This window comes from Alligator mississippiensis, chromosome 3, assembly GCF_030867095.1.
Source record: "Alligator mississippiensis isolate rAllMis1 chromosome 3, rAllMis1, whole genome shotgun sequence".
NCBI lineage: Eukaryota > Metazoa > Chordata > Crocodylia > Alligatoridae > Alligator > Alligator mississippiensis.
Genome location: NC_081826.1, coordinates 48,220,636 through 48,237,449, shown reverse-complemented (window position 1 = coordinate 48,237,449; position 16,814 = coordinate 48,220,636). Strand labels below are relative to the sequence as shown.

Genomic DNA, 16,814 nt, shown 5'->3' with positions numbered 1-16,814 from the left:
CTGCAGAGGTATCCAGACTACCATGGTGAAGCAAGCTAGCTTGGTACTAGAAACTGTATAATCATGTTAGTGCACTGTTCTACCCAATCCAATTAGAGGGACAATGTAAAAAAACCTTACTAAGATCAAGATACATAATATCAAACTCTCTCCACCTTCTCCTTCCATCCACTACCCCACTCCCTACCTCTGAGGGCTGCAACCTACAGATTAGGAAATGCTGTTCCAAAGAAATAGAATACATAGAAGGATAAAGAGGGTGAGAAATCCAGTTGAATGAGTGAAATGGTCGACTCACAACCCATCATATATAATCAACCGATTCTAGATCCACACTTGATATGAAAGTTAAGATATAATGAAATGAAAACAAGATCTAAATGTAAATAACTTGTTAAAATATTACCTTCTCCTAGCTGTTGATAGCAATCAAAGCAAAACTGAGCTGAAAAACTGTTTTCTCCTCTTTCTTTTTTTTTTCCCCCGTCTTCTCCTGTCTTACCTCTACTCTTATCAAAATGAATTGATTGCCTCTGGTCATATATACATTTCATTTGTGCCACTATTTCCCCGGAGATGTTTTCTATCAAGTTTCTTCATTAATCTCTCACTGGTTTGGGTTAAGTCTTAACTTAAACTTCTTTCTGGGCTCATTTTGCTAACCCTTTGTAGCTGTAGCTTAAAATCGTTTTAATAGAAGATGTGATCATGGTTCATAGAGTTACAGTTTCAGTTGAATAAATCCAAATCAGAGATACTGTTTGTGATTTTTTTTGTTTCATGATCACACTAAAAAGCAATGTAGTATTACTATATAAGACAGGAACTATAATTCTTTTCCATTTATCTTTTCAGGGATGATATTCTTCCCATAACTCCTTAAAATGAGAAGGAAAATAACAATTAAGGTGTAGATTTCAAGGATCCAAAGCCAAGATTAGCAAAGCATAATGCAGACATTAGTTATAAGAAAGATATTTTAAGGAGCCTAACATTCATAACTTATTAGGTCTTAATGTAAAATGTATAAAACTTAATAAAACTTTAAAATGAGATCACATATCTATGTTCTAATATTTTTTCCAGGATTGCTGAGGTAGGTATTTGTTAAAGTGAGAACCAGTGTTTTACAATGAAGGTAAATTTTAGCTGAAATAAGCTGACACTAAAAAAGGTATGGTAAAGGGGAAACAATTTTTCTTTCTTAATTATCCTGTGTAAAAGCATAGCTAATCAGTTTAATTGACTGTTAAGTATGAATCCTCTTAAAAGTATGGGAATCAGGCTATTTTTCATTGCACAAAGTTTATAATCAGCAGGGTATAATTTAATCACCATTTATTAGGTATATTTTACCCACTTCCTAACATGTTAGAAATAGTGAGGTATATAACAAAGGAGCTCCTATTACTAACATTTCTGTTCAGCAAAATGGACAAACATTGCCTTTACTAAATTAGATTTTGTGCAACCCACATGTAAGGTTGAAAAAGGTATGCTTAATCAGCACCTCAGAATTTATAACTGCTATTCAGATTCTTATTCTGTGAATATCACTGAAGTAGTGGAAGCCAGATCTACACTTAGTAACATTTGCAGATATCAGAATGTCAGTGATTTTATGTCATTTTTATAGTAATGAAAGCCCTGACATAGATGCAATTACACCAGTGTAAAGTGTTTTTGCTGGCATAGCCTTTTCACATGAGAAGCCAGTATAAGCTATACCAGCAAAAGCATTTTTCTTTTTGCTGGCATCTACACTAGAAAGGTTTATCGGTCTATACTACATGACAGATTATCTCTTTCTTAATTGTAACAGCCAGGAACAGGGACAAAAAGCTTCATTAATTAAACACAGAAGCTAACACAGTGCCAAGGACTTCAAAAACAGATTTAAAAATTCTCCTTTTTTTGGCCTATATTAGGCATGTCTTCAGTGTGCTTGCAGTAAGCCCCAGCTGGGTCAGACCTATGCAGACCCTGCACACACATTTCATTTGCAAGCTCCAATTCCAAAATACTGTGGGTGAAGTTCTCCCTGGTTGTCCCCAGTGGCCAGTTTCAGCACGTCAGGGCCTTGTTACACATTACACCATAAACTGCACAAATGTTGATCGACTTAGTGGTAGATTGCAATCAATTTGAGTGGCACATCTGTGGGGAGTGGCTGGGTTATACAGAACTGGATCTGGTTATATGAATCAAGAGATAATCTTGCCCTGGAGTGGCATAATTTTGACCTGCATAATGAGTGCTTTAAAACACTTAAATGTGTTAACATGCAGACAGTCCGGGGGTTAAGGGCTCTAGGAGCAGCACAAAATGAATGTGTAACAAGGCTCTCAGGGACCACGGTCTCAAGTGTACCACAGAGAGATGCCTCAGAGACAGAGTAGGTGGAAGGTTATATTCAGGAAGTTCCTGGCCATGGCATGCTTCACTGTGATGTAGATATGCCTGTCTTCAGCTTTACTATGCAGCATCTGCTCTATAATAACTGCCCTTATCCATTTCATAGATTCATAGATGTTAGGGTCGGAAGGGACCTCAATAGATCATCAAGTCCGACCCCCTGCATAAGCAGGAAAGAGTGCTGGGTCTAGATGACCCCAGCTAGATACTCGTCTAACCTCCTCTTGAAGACCCCCAGGGTAGGGGAGAGCACCACCTCCCTTGGGAGCCCGTTCCAGACCTTGGCCACTCGAACTGTGAAGAAGTTCTTCCTAATGTCCAGTCTAAATCTGCTCTCTGCTAGCTTGTGGCCATTGTTTCTTGTAACATTTGGTAGATGAAAGTTAACAAGCAGCAGTTTATCCTTCAGCTAGCTTCCATTTACTGTGGCAGAAGAGTCAGTTACCATACTGGTATGCAGTAGTTTTGTAGTTTTTTAGGGGCTGGAAGGGACCTTACAGATCACCAGGTTCAGCCCCCCTGCACTTGGGCAAGAAAAACTGCTGGGATCAGATGACCCCAGCAAGATGGGCATCAAGATTTTTTTGAAGAGCGCCAGGGTGGATGACTGTACCATGTCTAGGGAAAGCCTGTTCCAAACCCTCATTACTCGACTTGTAAAGAAGTTTCTTCTTATGTCCTGTCTGAAGTGATCTTCTATCAGCTTGTGCCCATTATTTCTACTCCTCCCCTGAGGGGCCTTGGTGAACAGTTTCTCCACCCGGCTGTAATGTACACCCCTGATATAGGCTGCCACCAAGTCTTCTCTTCTCCAGGCTGAACAGTCCCAAGTCTTTCAGCCACTCCTCGTATGACCCGCTCCCTAGGCCTCTAATCATGTGCATCACCCTCCTTTGGACTCTCTCGAGCTTCTCTTGATAAGCCCTCCTCCGTATTTACCTCAGGATAATTTATTTGTATGCCTATACCAGCGGTTCAGAAACTTTTTAGACTCAAAGCAGCCTTTATTAGACTAAAGCCTATCCTCATAAAGTGCCAGCTCTCAGTTTTCACTAATTTTTGGACTCTGGAAAAATAAGAAAGCAATTTCTCTGTTCCAAAGAACTCAGAAAGATCACAACCAGTCAGAGTGCTTTTAACACTATGGATTCCTATTCAAAAACTCTAGAATTATCTTGTAAATCATGCTTGCACACCAAGCAATGTTAATATTATGTAGTAACCTGCAGCACGCATGAAAGGATCTCAAGGCACCCCATGAGGGGTACAGCACCCTGGTTGAGAATCATGGGCCTATGCCTAAGAATCTGCTTCTGTAATAACATTTATTACTGAATATTCATACGTAAACCAGGGAGTCAGTTTATTGTAGTTCCTTTAGCCAACACAAAATCAACTTTAGACAGCAGAATAATTCGTGGCAGTTCTCCTATGAATTGTACTTAAAACAATTAGTGTTTTTATTACAATGGCAATTTACTGGAGCTTGTAGCTAACAAGATACATAAGGCTAGATGCTCAAAAACTCATGGGCAAATCCTGGGCAGGTATCCCTAGGGAGTACTTTTGTTATATTATTGTGCATACCCAGAACTTATAAATTTAGTTCAAAGGATGTAGGAGTTCTGAAGTATTTGAATATCTGCTTATCTGCCCACATAATTTTTCAAAAGCTGTTATATTAGCAAACAGGCACATCCCAAGTACTGCATTTACTTTCAGAGAATGTTCAAAGCTACCGGTACATATTAATGCATCTTCACAAGCTCTTAATCACTCACTCACTAAATGGAGATATTATTGCTTAATAACATATCTCTTTACACATTTTCTATCAGTGACCATGTGCTCATTGATACAGAGGCAGCTAAATAGCTTCAAATACTTTAGGCTAGATTTTGGAGCTCTTACTCACACTGATGAATAAGCAGTCCTAATGCTTTAAAGTGAGAGGTCTTCACTGGTACTGAAAAATAATTAATATCTGGTCATGAAAAGTAAGATGTTATAAGATATGGCACTACACTCCGAATGTGCCTAGAATGGTTAAAGCCTGCTATCAGGACACAAAATATTACAACTGAATTACAGTTGATTATTTATAGGGAATACTACATATATTCTGAAAATCTGAATTTTAGATGTAGCATGTTTTCAGTTAATTTCAGCAAAGAATCTGAAAAAGGTCAGGCCATCCATTTGCAAAATTTCCCATTTTTTCTTCTTTTCATTTTCGTAAAAAGAAAGGATGTTTGCATTTTGACATGTTTTCATTTTAAGCTGAAATAATATGGTCATGCCATGTGAAAACAATGCATAGTTTATTCTCATAGGAGTATATAAAGCACACAGGTAATGCTGGTTCTAATCAGACTATCAATTATAAATTGATGAGGGCATATTTTAAGTGCTCTGCTAGTTTAAAACACTTGATATTTTTCCTGAGTGCCAACTGGGCTTCATGGAACTTTTACATTTAAGCTTTATGAAAAATCTCTTCTGCTTTTAATCCAGGGTTTTTACTTTTATTCTGTATATTAAGGACTTTATAGCACTCTTAGTTTATATTTGCTTTTTACCCAAGTTGTCATTTTGAGTCCACAGTATTTTCCAAAAACTGGATACCACATTGCTCCTTTAGTGTGGCTTATTCTAAACAGTGTCTTTAAAAAATTCAGGACCAGCTTCTCTTTCCCCTACTCCAGCTACTTGGGCAATCAAAAGAGCACCATTTATATGTCTAATTGGCCAGACAAGAATTAACTTAGCATAGGGGAGCTAAAAAGCTGGCACTAAGTCATCACATCACTTAACTGATCAGGGTAAAGTCAGATAATTCCCTTTGCTTTATTTTCCCAAGGCTCTGAGTAGAGCTCAGGAACTGGATTTCTGAAGGAGAAAACAGGAACATTTGCAGGCACTGAAGCTGCATGTCAAAGTCAATGCAAAAATTTTGTGGATTTTAATAGGCTTTGGATGAAGTCCTTAACGAGCTCTATCAGTCAAATCAGATCTGCCAGTTTGTCAACTGATACGTGCTGCAGAATAATGAAAACTAACTTTCCTCAGAAATGAAAATAGAGACATAGAATGAATTTTAAATATCAAATTATTTGGAATTCTGTACAAAGCAGTCTTGTTCTACAAAATGGCTTTGATGAAGATAAAAAATTGCCTTGGTGAGCATATTTCAACTTTATTAGTATAAATTTTTTGCTTGTTGACTACACTTCAGAGAACTGGGAGATGTCCGACTCCTAACTGTAGAACTAAAGATTATGAATCATGATTTTCCTCCTGATTATGGCAGAATATGGGCTTTTTTAAAAGAATCTACCTTGAATATTCAGTGTTACAAAGCCAACTGTTTTATTGTCATCAGTTCACAAAATTTTATCTTGTCTAAAACCAAAAATACTTTATAAAACTAAAGAGAAGTGGTTGTTTCTGAAAGGTTCATAGTTATCTTAATGTAAACTGCACATCCTGTTTCTAAAAATATATCCTTTTTAGGGTACCAGAGTGTTCAGTTGGTGACCAGTTACATCACTTTATTTTGTGTTCAGTTGGGCTAAGTACGGACAGTCAATTCAGTCTTTGCAGGTTAGTCTAAGCTGCAGAGATTGAACCAATTTGCAAGTGGACAGACATTCACTTTTGATTCAGGAAATGTAGGCACATGCCTTCAGTGGCTCAAGCCAGAAGCCTGGAGGCAATAGATCACCCAGCCTGCCAACACCAAGGCTTTCCCTCCTCTCTGCTCGAGCAGAGTGGGAGTTGCCAAGCCCCAGCCCAGACCTAGCTGGAGAGTCTGCCTGGGTGGGGGCAGTGTCTGCCAGGCTGAGGAGGGGGTGGGTGGAGAAAAAGGTAGTGGCATTGAATTCATAAGAGCTTGAACAAGAATAGTCCTTTCTCTGAAGTGAGCATGTATTGAACAGAAGGAAACAACCCTGCAGAGTCCTGCTAGCTGTGATCATGGACTAAAAATCCCAGAGGCACCTGGAAATAGGAAGAAGAAGTGATGAGCCACCCTGCACAGTCCTGCTGCTGTGGGTCTGGACTGCAAATCCCAAAGACCTCAGAGGCAGCAGCAAGAGGAAGTGAACACAGAGCCTATGTTGGGCTCCCTGGCTTTAACTTGAACCAGGAAGGGGTCTGGGACAGAAGTTTCATAAACTGGTTTGACCTAAATCAGTTAAGTCTGATACTACATTCAACCAGGTTTATCTTAAGCCAGTTTCAGCCGTTTTGAACTGGCTTATCCGCATTGAGCTTCTGTTCGGTTACAGGTTTAAACCAGTTTCTGAAGACTTTAAAAGGTTTGTGTGTAACTTATGTCCCTAATCCAGGTGACTAGTTACATAACTTGAGACTATCTGGAATCCTAAACAAAATCAAGATCATAGCATTGGGTTCCCTCTCGCTTACTTTGGAATCAAATAACAAGTTTTCTTCCACTCTGGACCATATCTTTCAAATATACATTTATATGCCAAGTAATAGGGTCAACACTCCTCACTCTGTAGTGGACTCTTGTTTCTGTCTTGAGTACTATCCCTCTGAATGCTGAGGGCATATCTTTTAATTTGGTAAAAATACAAACAATTGTGACTACAATATACTTTAATATTAAATATACTACAATCAAAAACAAATGTAGTATACAAATTAGGCCATATAATCCACATAGTAACTGGATTATAAAAATCACCAATACATATATTTGCATAATTGGAGAGAGAGAGAGAGGAAGATAAGGCAAAATAAAATGTACAGGTAATTATTTTATCTGTAACTTAACATGCATGAGAATACTTAGTAACCTGATTCCAGCCTGATAATGAAAATCATAAGAATATTAGAAGTGTCATTCACTGGGCAGACTATAGGTCCATCTAGTCCATTTTCTTGTCCTGCATAGTGGCAGAGTAGATACTTAGAGGATAAAAAGAGCATCTCCAGGATTTTCTGTACTCTGCCCCTTTCCAATTGTAACTTCCAGCATTCAGAGGTTTAGGAAGTTCTGATTTAAAGGTGGCACCAGTATATATGATATTCAATACTCCTTCCCCTTTCAACACTACATACACTACAATGTCTTTTCTATATCCAGTTCCTTTTACCCACTGTATATTTTCTCTTCTAATCTTAATCTTCTCTAGCTTTCCTAGTAACTCTCCATATAGCATTATATCAAATGTTTTACTGAAGTTCAGACAGATGAGATCTTCCACATTTCCTTTGCTTAGGAAATTTATTTACTTACTGAAGAAAGCTATATGGCTAATGTGGTCTGATCTAGCTTTGGTAAACCTCTGTTGCATTGTATTCCATATTCTATTGACCTTCATATCTTTAATTTCCTTTCCTTCAAAACATATTTTAAACCCTTTAAAGGCCAATCAGGGCTTTCCCCACTATTTCTTAAAGTATTATATTTACTATTCTCCAATTGGATGGAAGCAGCCCTGACCTGATGGATATATTAAAAATAGTTCCTACCAAACTTGCAAACTTTCAGCTGTCACTTCCTTTACAATGCTAGGATAGAGTTTATTTGGTCCTACCAACTTGTGTATATAAAAATATTTTAGTTGTGCTTCTATTCCCATGCCTTCAATTCTATTATCCATTTTACCTTTGTTTCTACGGTTCCATACCATCCTAAAGAAAACTGAGAAAAAATATTTACCTCTTGTAACATATATAGACTATTCTTAATCTCTACCCTATCCCTACTACATAGTATCCCCCACTTCTTTCCTTGTACTTTTTTGTTATTATTTAAAAGGCTGAAATGTCTTTTGCTATTTGTTTAAATATCCATTGCAAGCTCTAACTTGGCTTCACTTTTGGCAATTCTCACTTTATCCTCACATTCTTAAAACAACACTTTCTTTCCCAGCTAGAGCTTCTCCCCTCCCCCCACCCTTTAGTTATATCCTGTATGCTTAAATTCCTGACATCCTTCCTGATGTGGCTTGATATGGAGCCCCTTCCTACATTTTTTCCATTTTTTTCCACTTGTTTGGGACACAAATTCCAGTTTTAGTGCTTTAGACCTGAAGGAACTCCTGGTAGTTGACTTTTCTAGTCTCCAAAGTTCATCAGTTTGAAATTGAGAACCTTAATTAGAGACAAACTTTTGTTCATATTTCCATTTAATTTCACCTGAATCAACTCATGGCCATTCAATCCAAGGCTGTATTTTTATGGTCTGCCCTTCTATAATATCCTCATGACATATCCAGAAAAGTCTAAATAGTAGTTCCTTTTGTTGGTTAAGAGATTTGCCACCTATCATATCCAAGAATATCTGGTATCCTATCACTATTAGTTATGCTTATTTTCAGACCTATATTTCAGAAGTCAATCATCCAGGCAACATTTATCCCTGCAACTAGTATTGAATAATCTCTATACACATCTCATCCTACCCCATGGGCTTAGGGCAGACCCCAAGCACTATCCTAGCAGAACCTTTTTATCATATTTCCCCGAAGTGATTTTGACCTAAACTTAACCATATTTTATTTTCCCCATGGTATCTCTTCTCTTTTCTTTTCTCTCACAATTTTAGCATACAGGGTTCTTTCACTACCTTTACATCTATTTTTTCTGAGACGTACATAGTTACAATGCCTATGTTTCAGTCATGACTGCCATTCTATCATGTTTCAGTCATACAGTTATTTATTATATAGTAGTTTCTAATTGACAATAGGTCATTCCCTAGCCCAGGGGTGGGCAAAATGAGGCCCGTGGGCCAGATGTGGCTCACCAGGCCATTCTATCCAGCCCACAGGTCCCCTAAAAAATTTAGAAAATTAATATTTATCTGCCCCGGCTGCCTGTCACACAGCCCTCGATGGCTTGCCAAAACTCAGTAAACGGCCCTCTGCCCAAAATAATTGGCTGCCCCTGCCCTAGCCAGATTAGGGACAATCCTTTCATTAACTGTATTACCTAACTACTCTCCTCAATCTGAGCATTTATTTTCTCTTTATCAACCATCTTTCCATTCACTGATATTACTTCATACATTGGTGTATTCTCATTTTTCTGACTGCCCTCCTCCTGTGTGCTAAAACTTCTTGTGAATTTATATAAGCGCCCCCCAAAGTCTTATCATTCATACCAGTTTCAATTTAAAAAAGCTATTTTCCCAGATATTCAGGTGGAGGTGGACGGTATCTTCCAAGAAAAGCTATTTTTCAATGAGTGCATCACAATGTTAGAACATCCTAAAATTTCCCTATAGCTTAGTTCTAATGCAGTGTGTTAACAGTCATGATCTTCTACTCCTCTACCCTCCTTTTCCATGGACCAGAAACATTTTGCTGAAAACTGCCTGAGGTTCTTCGAGCATCTTTTGATCCAAACATCTTTGATTGCTTCCACTGCAAGTCTTGCAGTGTCATTTGTCCGAATCTGAAGGATGATAAGTGTATTCTTTCTTACTCCCTTCAGGATACTTACCAACCTCAGGTCTGCATCTCATACCTTTACGCCTGGCTGGCAGTATGGCACTCTATTATCTGGACTGACTCCTGTAATAGGTCTGGCAGTTGTTTTCAAGAAGGAAGTTCCAAATAGAAAGACCTACTTATTTCTGATATTAGTGCAAATCTCTGGTTCTCTCCCTTCTGTTCTGAAGATCTCTCTTCCTTCTTGCTTTCTCAATCTCTATATCATACCTTTTCCTCCTCTGGAGCTGGTTGCTCTTCTCCTTTCTTGTTACAGTCTTTTGTTTCTACCTCTTTCTCCTGCTCTATCTCTGGTCTAGGAAACCTGTTTCTCAACCCTATTCATCTTCCAATAACCAGTCTTTTCTTTTGCCCTGGGTTACTCTACAGGTCTAAGAATCTGTCCTCCGGGTATAAGAATCTTTCTTCACTTGTGCATGTGTATTCTCTTCCCTCCTCTCTGCTATATGTCCTCATGACCAGTGATCCTGGTTGTCTCTGATTTTAAAAAATCCCCAATTTTCAGTTAAGAAAAAGCAACCTCAAATTCACATTTTTCCGCAATTAAAATGAAACATTATTTTACACACACACACACACACACACACACACACACACACACACACACACACACACACACACACACTATAGTGGTGTTTAATTTAAATCACACAAAAATGTGGATTTGGGGTTACTATTTTTTTAACCAAAAACTGGGGGTTTTTTTAATTGGAGAAAACCAGGATCCCTGCTCATGACCATAGTTGAATTCCAGCATTAACTCTATTCCCATGAGCTCAATTAAGAAACACTTCATACATTTATAGCCAGTGTCCCCAGTCAAGTATAATGTCCATCCAGTCATCTTTACTTTCTTTGTTTCTCTACATGTTTCTTCCATCAATTCCTTAGTTTCCATCAACTTCTTTTCTTTGCCATGCACGCACCCTCACCCTCAAACTCCAAACTCCAACACAGGAGCTCCAAAAAAGATCACTCACTCACTACTCTGCTCTCTTCTCTGGATTGAGTAGTCAATAAACCAAACATATAGAGCTGTCTCCATCACTTGACATCTTTAAATCAAGGCTGAATGTTAAACACAAAACAGGATATGGGATTTATAAAGGTGACTGCATAAAATTCTGTGGCCTGTGTTATGCAAGAGGTCAGACTAGGAGATCACTGGCCTTGCAGTTTATTAAAGTATTAGTGTTATTAATATCCACACTGATTAGTGAACTTTAGGACACTTTTATCTCTGGAAAATTCACAGTGCTGTTCAGGGTTCCTTGATAGATATTGCTAGAATCCCAGTGCGTTTATGCAATGTTTCTAGGTGACTCTACAGAAATCCTCTGCATTGCTGATAAATAATGGGTTACATACTGTGTACATGTGAGAAGCGCCTTGGCTGACAACAGTATAACGAATACATTGTTTTGTGTTTTATTAGCCCAGAGAAGGTCACCTTTGGTAGAGCTACCCTGACACCTGCAAGTTAAATTCAGTTTCACACAAAAACACATACATGGCCACACCCACTCATGCTCATTATTAAGTGTGAGGTAGATGGCAGGGCCAATGACTCACCAAAATTTAATCAAATTCATTTATATAGTTTGAAACAGACCTGGAGGCATCTACATTTGCAGCAGCTGCCTCCCTCCAATGGGCCAATTTGCATATTTAAATTTGAGTCCACCATTTCATTAGCTTGTTCTAGCTTTTAGAGTGACTTTCCCTGAGAAGTTGCCAAGAGGACTGAAAAGTACAGTTAAGGACATATTGGAGGTTAATTTGTTTGTTGAAAAGCTTCAAAGAACATTCTATATAAACGCAGACAATTTCAATCCAAGAAAATCATTCAGTGCTTTTACAGGACATGAGTACTTACCCCTGGGGTATTCAAATTAATATTTTCAAAATACACAACATCTTAACATCACATAACATATGTTTAGCAAATTATTTCTCCATAACATTCATTTTATTTTGATAAATGCTCAGTGCTATTGCTGAAATCTCTGCCTTTTTTGTACCTGTAAGTGATATGTTTGTGTTGCCACTTCTGTCCCGTTAATGCATAACGTTTCCGACGAATGTTAAATTTGGGGCTACCTCTTGTCTGGTCAGGCACACCACATCGAGGCCTCTTCATCCAGCTGCAAAAGTTAGTAGGACACAATTACAGGATCTTACGAACTACATAAATGCCAGAATACACATTACAACAAACTTCCCCAACTGACAGTACTGAAGACACCTTCTTAAAAGCTATATATTTTTTACATGTTGCATTCACAGCAGTGATTTCAGACAGATGAGGTCATGTTATCAAAGAACTGTTAATGGTTATGGAACGAGATTAATATGAGGCATGAAGGCTGTGCTACTCCCAGTGCTTTTCAGGCACAAATCTCTCCCAATCTTTTTTCTAATTTTCCCTTACTGCAGTCTCTGAACAAGGACTCCATGGTGCTCCTCCGTTGGTCAAGTTCTAAATTAGCATTTAGTCCCTTAGCAGTAATAACTTATTCTAACCCTTATGAGTCAACCAGCACCTAATGATAGGATTACTTATGGAAAGGAGGTTACATATTTACAAGCATTTTTAGTCAAACCACTGGTTTTTAAATGACAACTTTTGAGTTCAAGTTCTTTTGTTTCCATCCTAGTATCTCTGTATTTGATCATGTCCACAATCCTTTAATTAAAGGGTTCAGTTCAAAGACACAAAAAGATTTTATTCCAAGACTCTGGGACTGTTAAAGTTATTATATTGCCAAGCTCCCCATTAAATATTTTTACTGTCCTAATGTACCTCTGAATAATGAAAAGTACCATCCCTAATTAGCAACTGTACTTTCTTCAAGGAGCTATCTAACTCAAGGATTCTGCCTGACATGTTTGAATGTGGTATCAACTTGAAAGGTCCTTATCAGCTTCTGCCATATTCCATCAGAATCCAACTAGCAAATGCCAACATGAACTAAAAGAGAAATAAATACAAAGGCCACGTGCAGATGAGCACGGACGTGCAGCATGTGGCACCACAGACCCATCTGCCGCACCACATGCTGCAAATGGAGGTGTTCCCCACACTGCTACCTTGTAGCGGGGGGGGGGGGGGGCGGTGACCCTAGGAGTTTTGGGAGTCAAAAAAACTCACTAAAAAAAAAAAAAAAAAAAAAGCAGAGCGGTGGGCACACGTGGCCTCAGTGCACACCGACCAAAATCAGAGCCTGGTTGGCTGGAACCACACTCTAACTACTGCCCAGTCTCCCAGCTGCAGGAGTACTGCAGCTGCAGGTCCCTGAGGCCCCCAGGTAAGGCTGCTGGAGCCAGCACAGTTACTGGACCAAGCCACCTGCCACCATCGCCATACCACCCAGGGTAACCTGCCATGCACCAGAGCATGCATGGCACAGATGTTCTCCGGGGACAAGTAGCAATGGCACAAAGTGTGCCACTGCTACTTGCCCCCAGGGAGACAAATGGCTGCGCTTGTCTGGACACAGCCAAAAGGATTTTTAAATCCAAGTATCATACAGTTGGAAGGAACCACAAGGATCATCTCATCCTACCCCATGCATAGGTGCAGAATTTGCTATTCCTTAAACCTTCCTAGATAGATGCCTAAGAGTATGTACATCAGAATCCAATCTCTTCTTGAAAACCTCTAATAAAGGATATTACGCAACTTTCCCAGGCAGAAAAGAAAGAATAAGGAATGTTAAAGAAGTTGTGCTGCTTCTGAGAAAGGTATTTTGAAGAATAATGTGCTTCAAACTCATAGGAATGGATTTGGGTGCACATACTCTTATTGAATCAATGTTTTTTCAGTTGCAAAATAAGGAGTTCTTCACCATGAGCAAGGGTGTTTGAGTCAAGCCTAAAGTGATTATGCAACAGAACTTAACACCTGCAGAATAAATGTCCACTGCCACCACAATATGGTAAGACAACAACAAAATATTTATTTTCTAAGGTGAAGACAAGTGACAAGTTTGTATACCATTTATTTAATTTCTATCATTCTAAATAATTAATGGGATGGATGCTTTAGTTTTATGTACTGTTTTCCAACACCAAAATATTTACCATACCACTATTGAAAAACTGTATTCTGATAAGCTGGGAGTACAGACATTTCTTTCACTTAAGAAATATACAGCATTTCATAAACTAAACTGTAAACTGGATGGATGCATAAATACATATGTACATTTTGCCCCTAATTTGATTAGCTGAGGGAGAATTCATTTAGAATAGGGTCCAATTAAAATTTAAATTACATTTACAACATACAGGGTGCATCACATGAGCAATAAACTCTGGCCAGTTCATGCCAGAGTCAATGGGTCCCAGGCATGCTATATACATGTGCACCAGGGACAGCAGCAGTTAGAGCTGGGGTGGAGCAGCCCCAGGCTGGCAGTAAGCTCAGGGGGGCAGCCCCAGGCTTTGGATGGTGGCATTAGGTGGTGCTGGGGCTGGCTGGAGCATGAGGATGCTACAGTGTGGGGGCTGCCTGCCAGCTAGCCCCGCACTGAGCACCCTTGTGCTCCAGCCAACCCCAGTCACCATCTACATGTATGTTGAGGCAGTGTATATTACTCTGCCATAGGACAGTAGAGTTAATTAATTTAATGTACCCTAATATGGGTGCACATGTAGATGGTGATGCTTTACTGTGGAACTAATTAGTCAACTCCACAGGGAAGTGCACATGTAGATGCAACCATAGAGGCAAAAACATATTTTCTTGTATCCTACAGAAGCTTAGTTAAATACAAGTAGGAGAGAAGATTCTTTAAATTTCTCACAATGGAAATAGCACGTGCCACTATGAACTATTTTTATAGATATAATACGGGCTTCAGTGAAACCACTGAAATGTTAAATAAAACAGATCCTGTCTAACAAACGGCATTAGTATGATCTATTTTCAGCCTTATACTCAAGGACTTATATGTGCATTATAAATTTTAGGTCACTTAATACCATGTAAACCATATACTACAGATAAATTATGAAGAACAAAAAATAGAATATGGTATCCTTCTTTCTAAAGCATCACACGAATTCCACATATCCATTTATATAGATATATAGGCACAGCAGGTCATATATACACTTCAGACAAGAATAAAGAACAGGTTATTATGTAGGTACCTAAATAAAACTTTCAGTGACTGACCTTAAAACAGACAAGTTTAAACATTGTAGTTGTTACATTTACACTATATAGTAGGTATGTTTTTATTTGTGTGTATGTGGGTTTGGAGGGGGGAAGTGGGGATATGGAGGTATATATTGTGTCTTTTGTTTCTAGTGTATATAAAGTCTGATATGGATATCTCCTGTCAGACCAAAACCTGTAGTCTTCAATCACAGGAGTGCATCCATCAACATCACAGCCTACTCACATCAGTTAGGGTTTTAGGACCAGATCAGTTGTTTCAAAGACTTTGATTGGTTATGTCTCCGTTATGCAACGTAAGCCTAGGAATGTAGGAGCCAGTTTTCAAATGTGGTTGCCTGAAGTCAGCAACCCCATATTTAGGTACCTGAAGAACAGGAACCTTCAGAAAAGGAACACATGCCTCATTTAGCTACCTAAATATAAGCTGTAGACAATCAAGCTTGTGTTTTTTAGTCAGAGTGTTTAAAAGCTGCCATACCAAATGAATTAGACACAAATTAATTTTTCTAGTAAAATGCAAAACAAAACAAACAATAGTCCTGTTCCCACCCCCAACTACAGAGTCATGTCTGTGACAGGAAATAGTTGATTACTATTAATACTTTTGGAGGGATTAGAAGGAAGGGCACCTTCTTTCTGTAGTTTCTGCAGATACAGAATTTGTAAGCCTGATTTTACCCCCATCTGCTAAAAAAATATCTTCTGATTTACATGTTCCCTATGCCTTTAAAATACTTAGCTTAGGCAAAGAAAATTTCAGGGATATATTATTATTGCCAACTCCAGATTCATTCTCATAATAAAATAAACCCAGAGGGCAGTATTCACATTTTAATTACATGAATAGAAATAAAGGAGAACCCCATTCTTTCTCAATGAATCACCCTAGATGTATGTCTGAGTAAATGAGATTATGAGAAATGAGTAAATTGCTTCAGATTTCAGGAAGTTTTTTAGGCACACTCTGTCATTAACACTTATTCTGACTGGATGTAAAATCATCATGCGATTACCATGCATTTAAACTACAGGATATATTTACATTAGGTTAAGGAAAACACACAAACACATTGCAGAAAGTAACATATAAGTAACAAAAGACAAGTTTTTCTCACCTTAAGGTGATATCACTACATCAAATGAAAGAAGCAAGGAATAAAGCAAAAACATAAAACTATTATATTCTGTTAGAAACACTGTACAAAAAAATCAGGGTCTGATACACATTCATAGATCATTTCAAATACTATTTTAAGGTTGCTAGCTCTACATCAAGTGAATTAGGCCCATGTGAAAAAATGCCCATTTTTAAATTAGTCAGCTTAACTGATGGAGATCTGTGTTGAATAACAGGGTTGGCTCACCTGGAAGAGTTAAGGCCAGAAAAGGGCTGTAAATCTCCTAAATTGTAAATTTAAAAATGAATCTTCAAAGTTGTTATTGAAATGAGCTTGCAAGTTATGTTGAAGGTTCAGCATTCTGGTAGAAATCACTGTTAGCATCATAAAAGGTTTATGTTCAAGAGATGTACTTAGTACAAAAGACCAGACTAGCTGGTAGCCAACAGAGATTTGAATTTCAACATTATATCATCTTGCTTGAGCTATTTACAATCCCAGCACTTTTTAAATAATAATAAAAATTGATTCATAACATGCTTTTAAGAAAAGCTAATTACTTCTACAAACAGTTTTAAAAGTGGCATGAATTTGCCAAGTTACATT

General features: G+C 38.2%; 1 protein-coding gene across 2 annotated transcripts in view; it reads right to left on the bottom strand.

Moving 5' to 3' along the window:
• MMP16 (matrix metallopeptidase 16) overlaps window positions 1-16,814 on the bottom strand; it is a 326,417-nt gene that overhangs the window by 127,499 nt on the left and 182,104 nt on the right. For both annotated transcript variants that reach the window (XM_014610178.3, XM_019486726.2), the window contains one exon: window positions 11,924-12,046. In XM_014610178.3, the coding sequence (XP_014465664.2) occupies window positions 11,924-12,046 (123 nt within the window). The remainder of the gene's footprint in view (window positions 1-11,923; window positions 12,047-16,814) is intronic.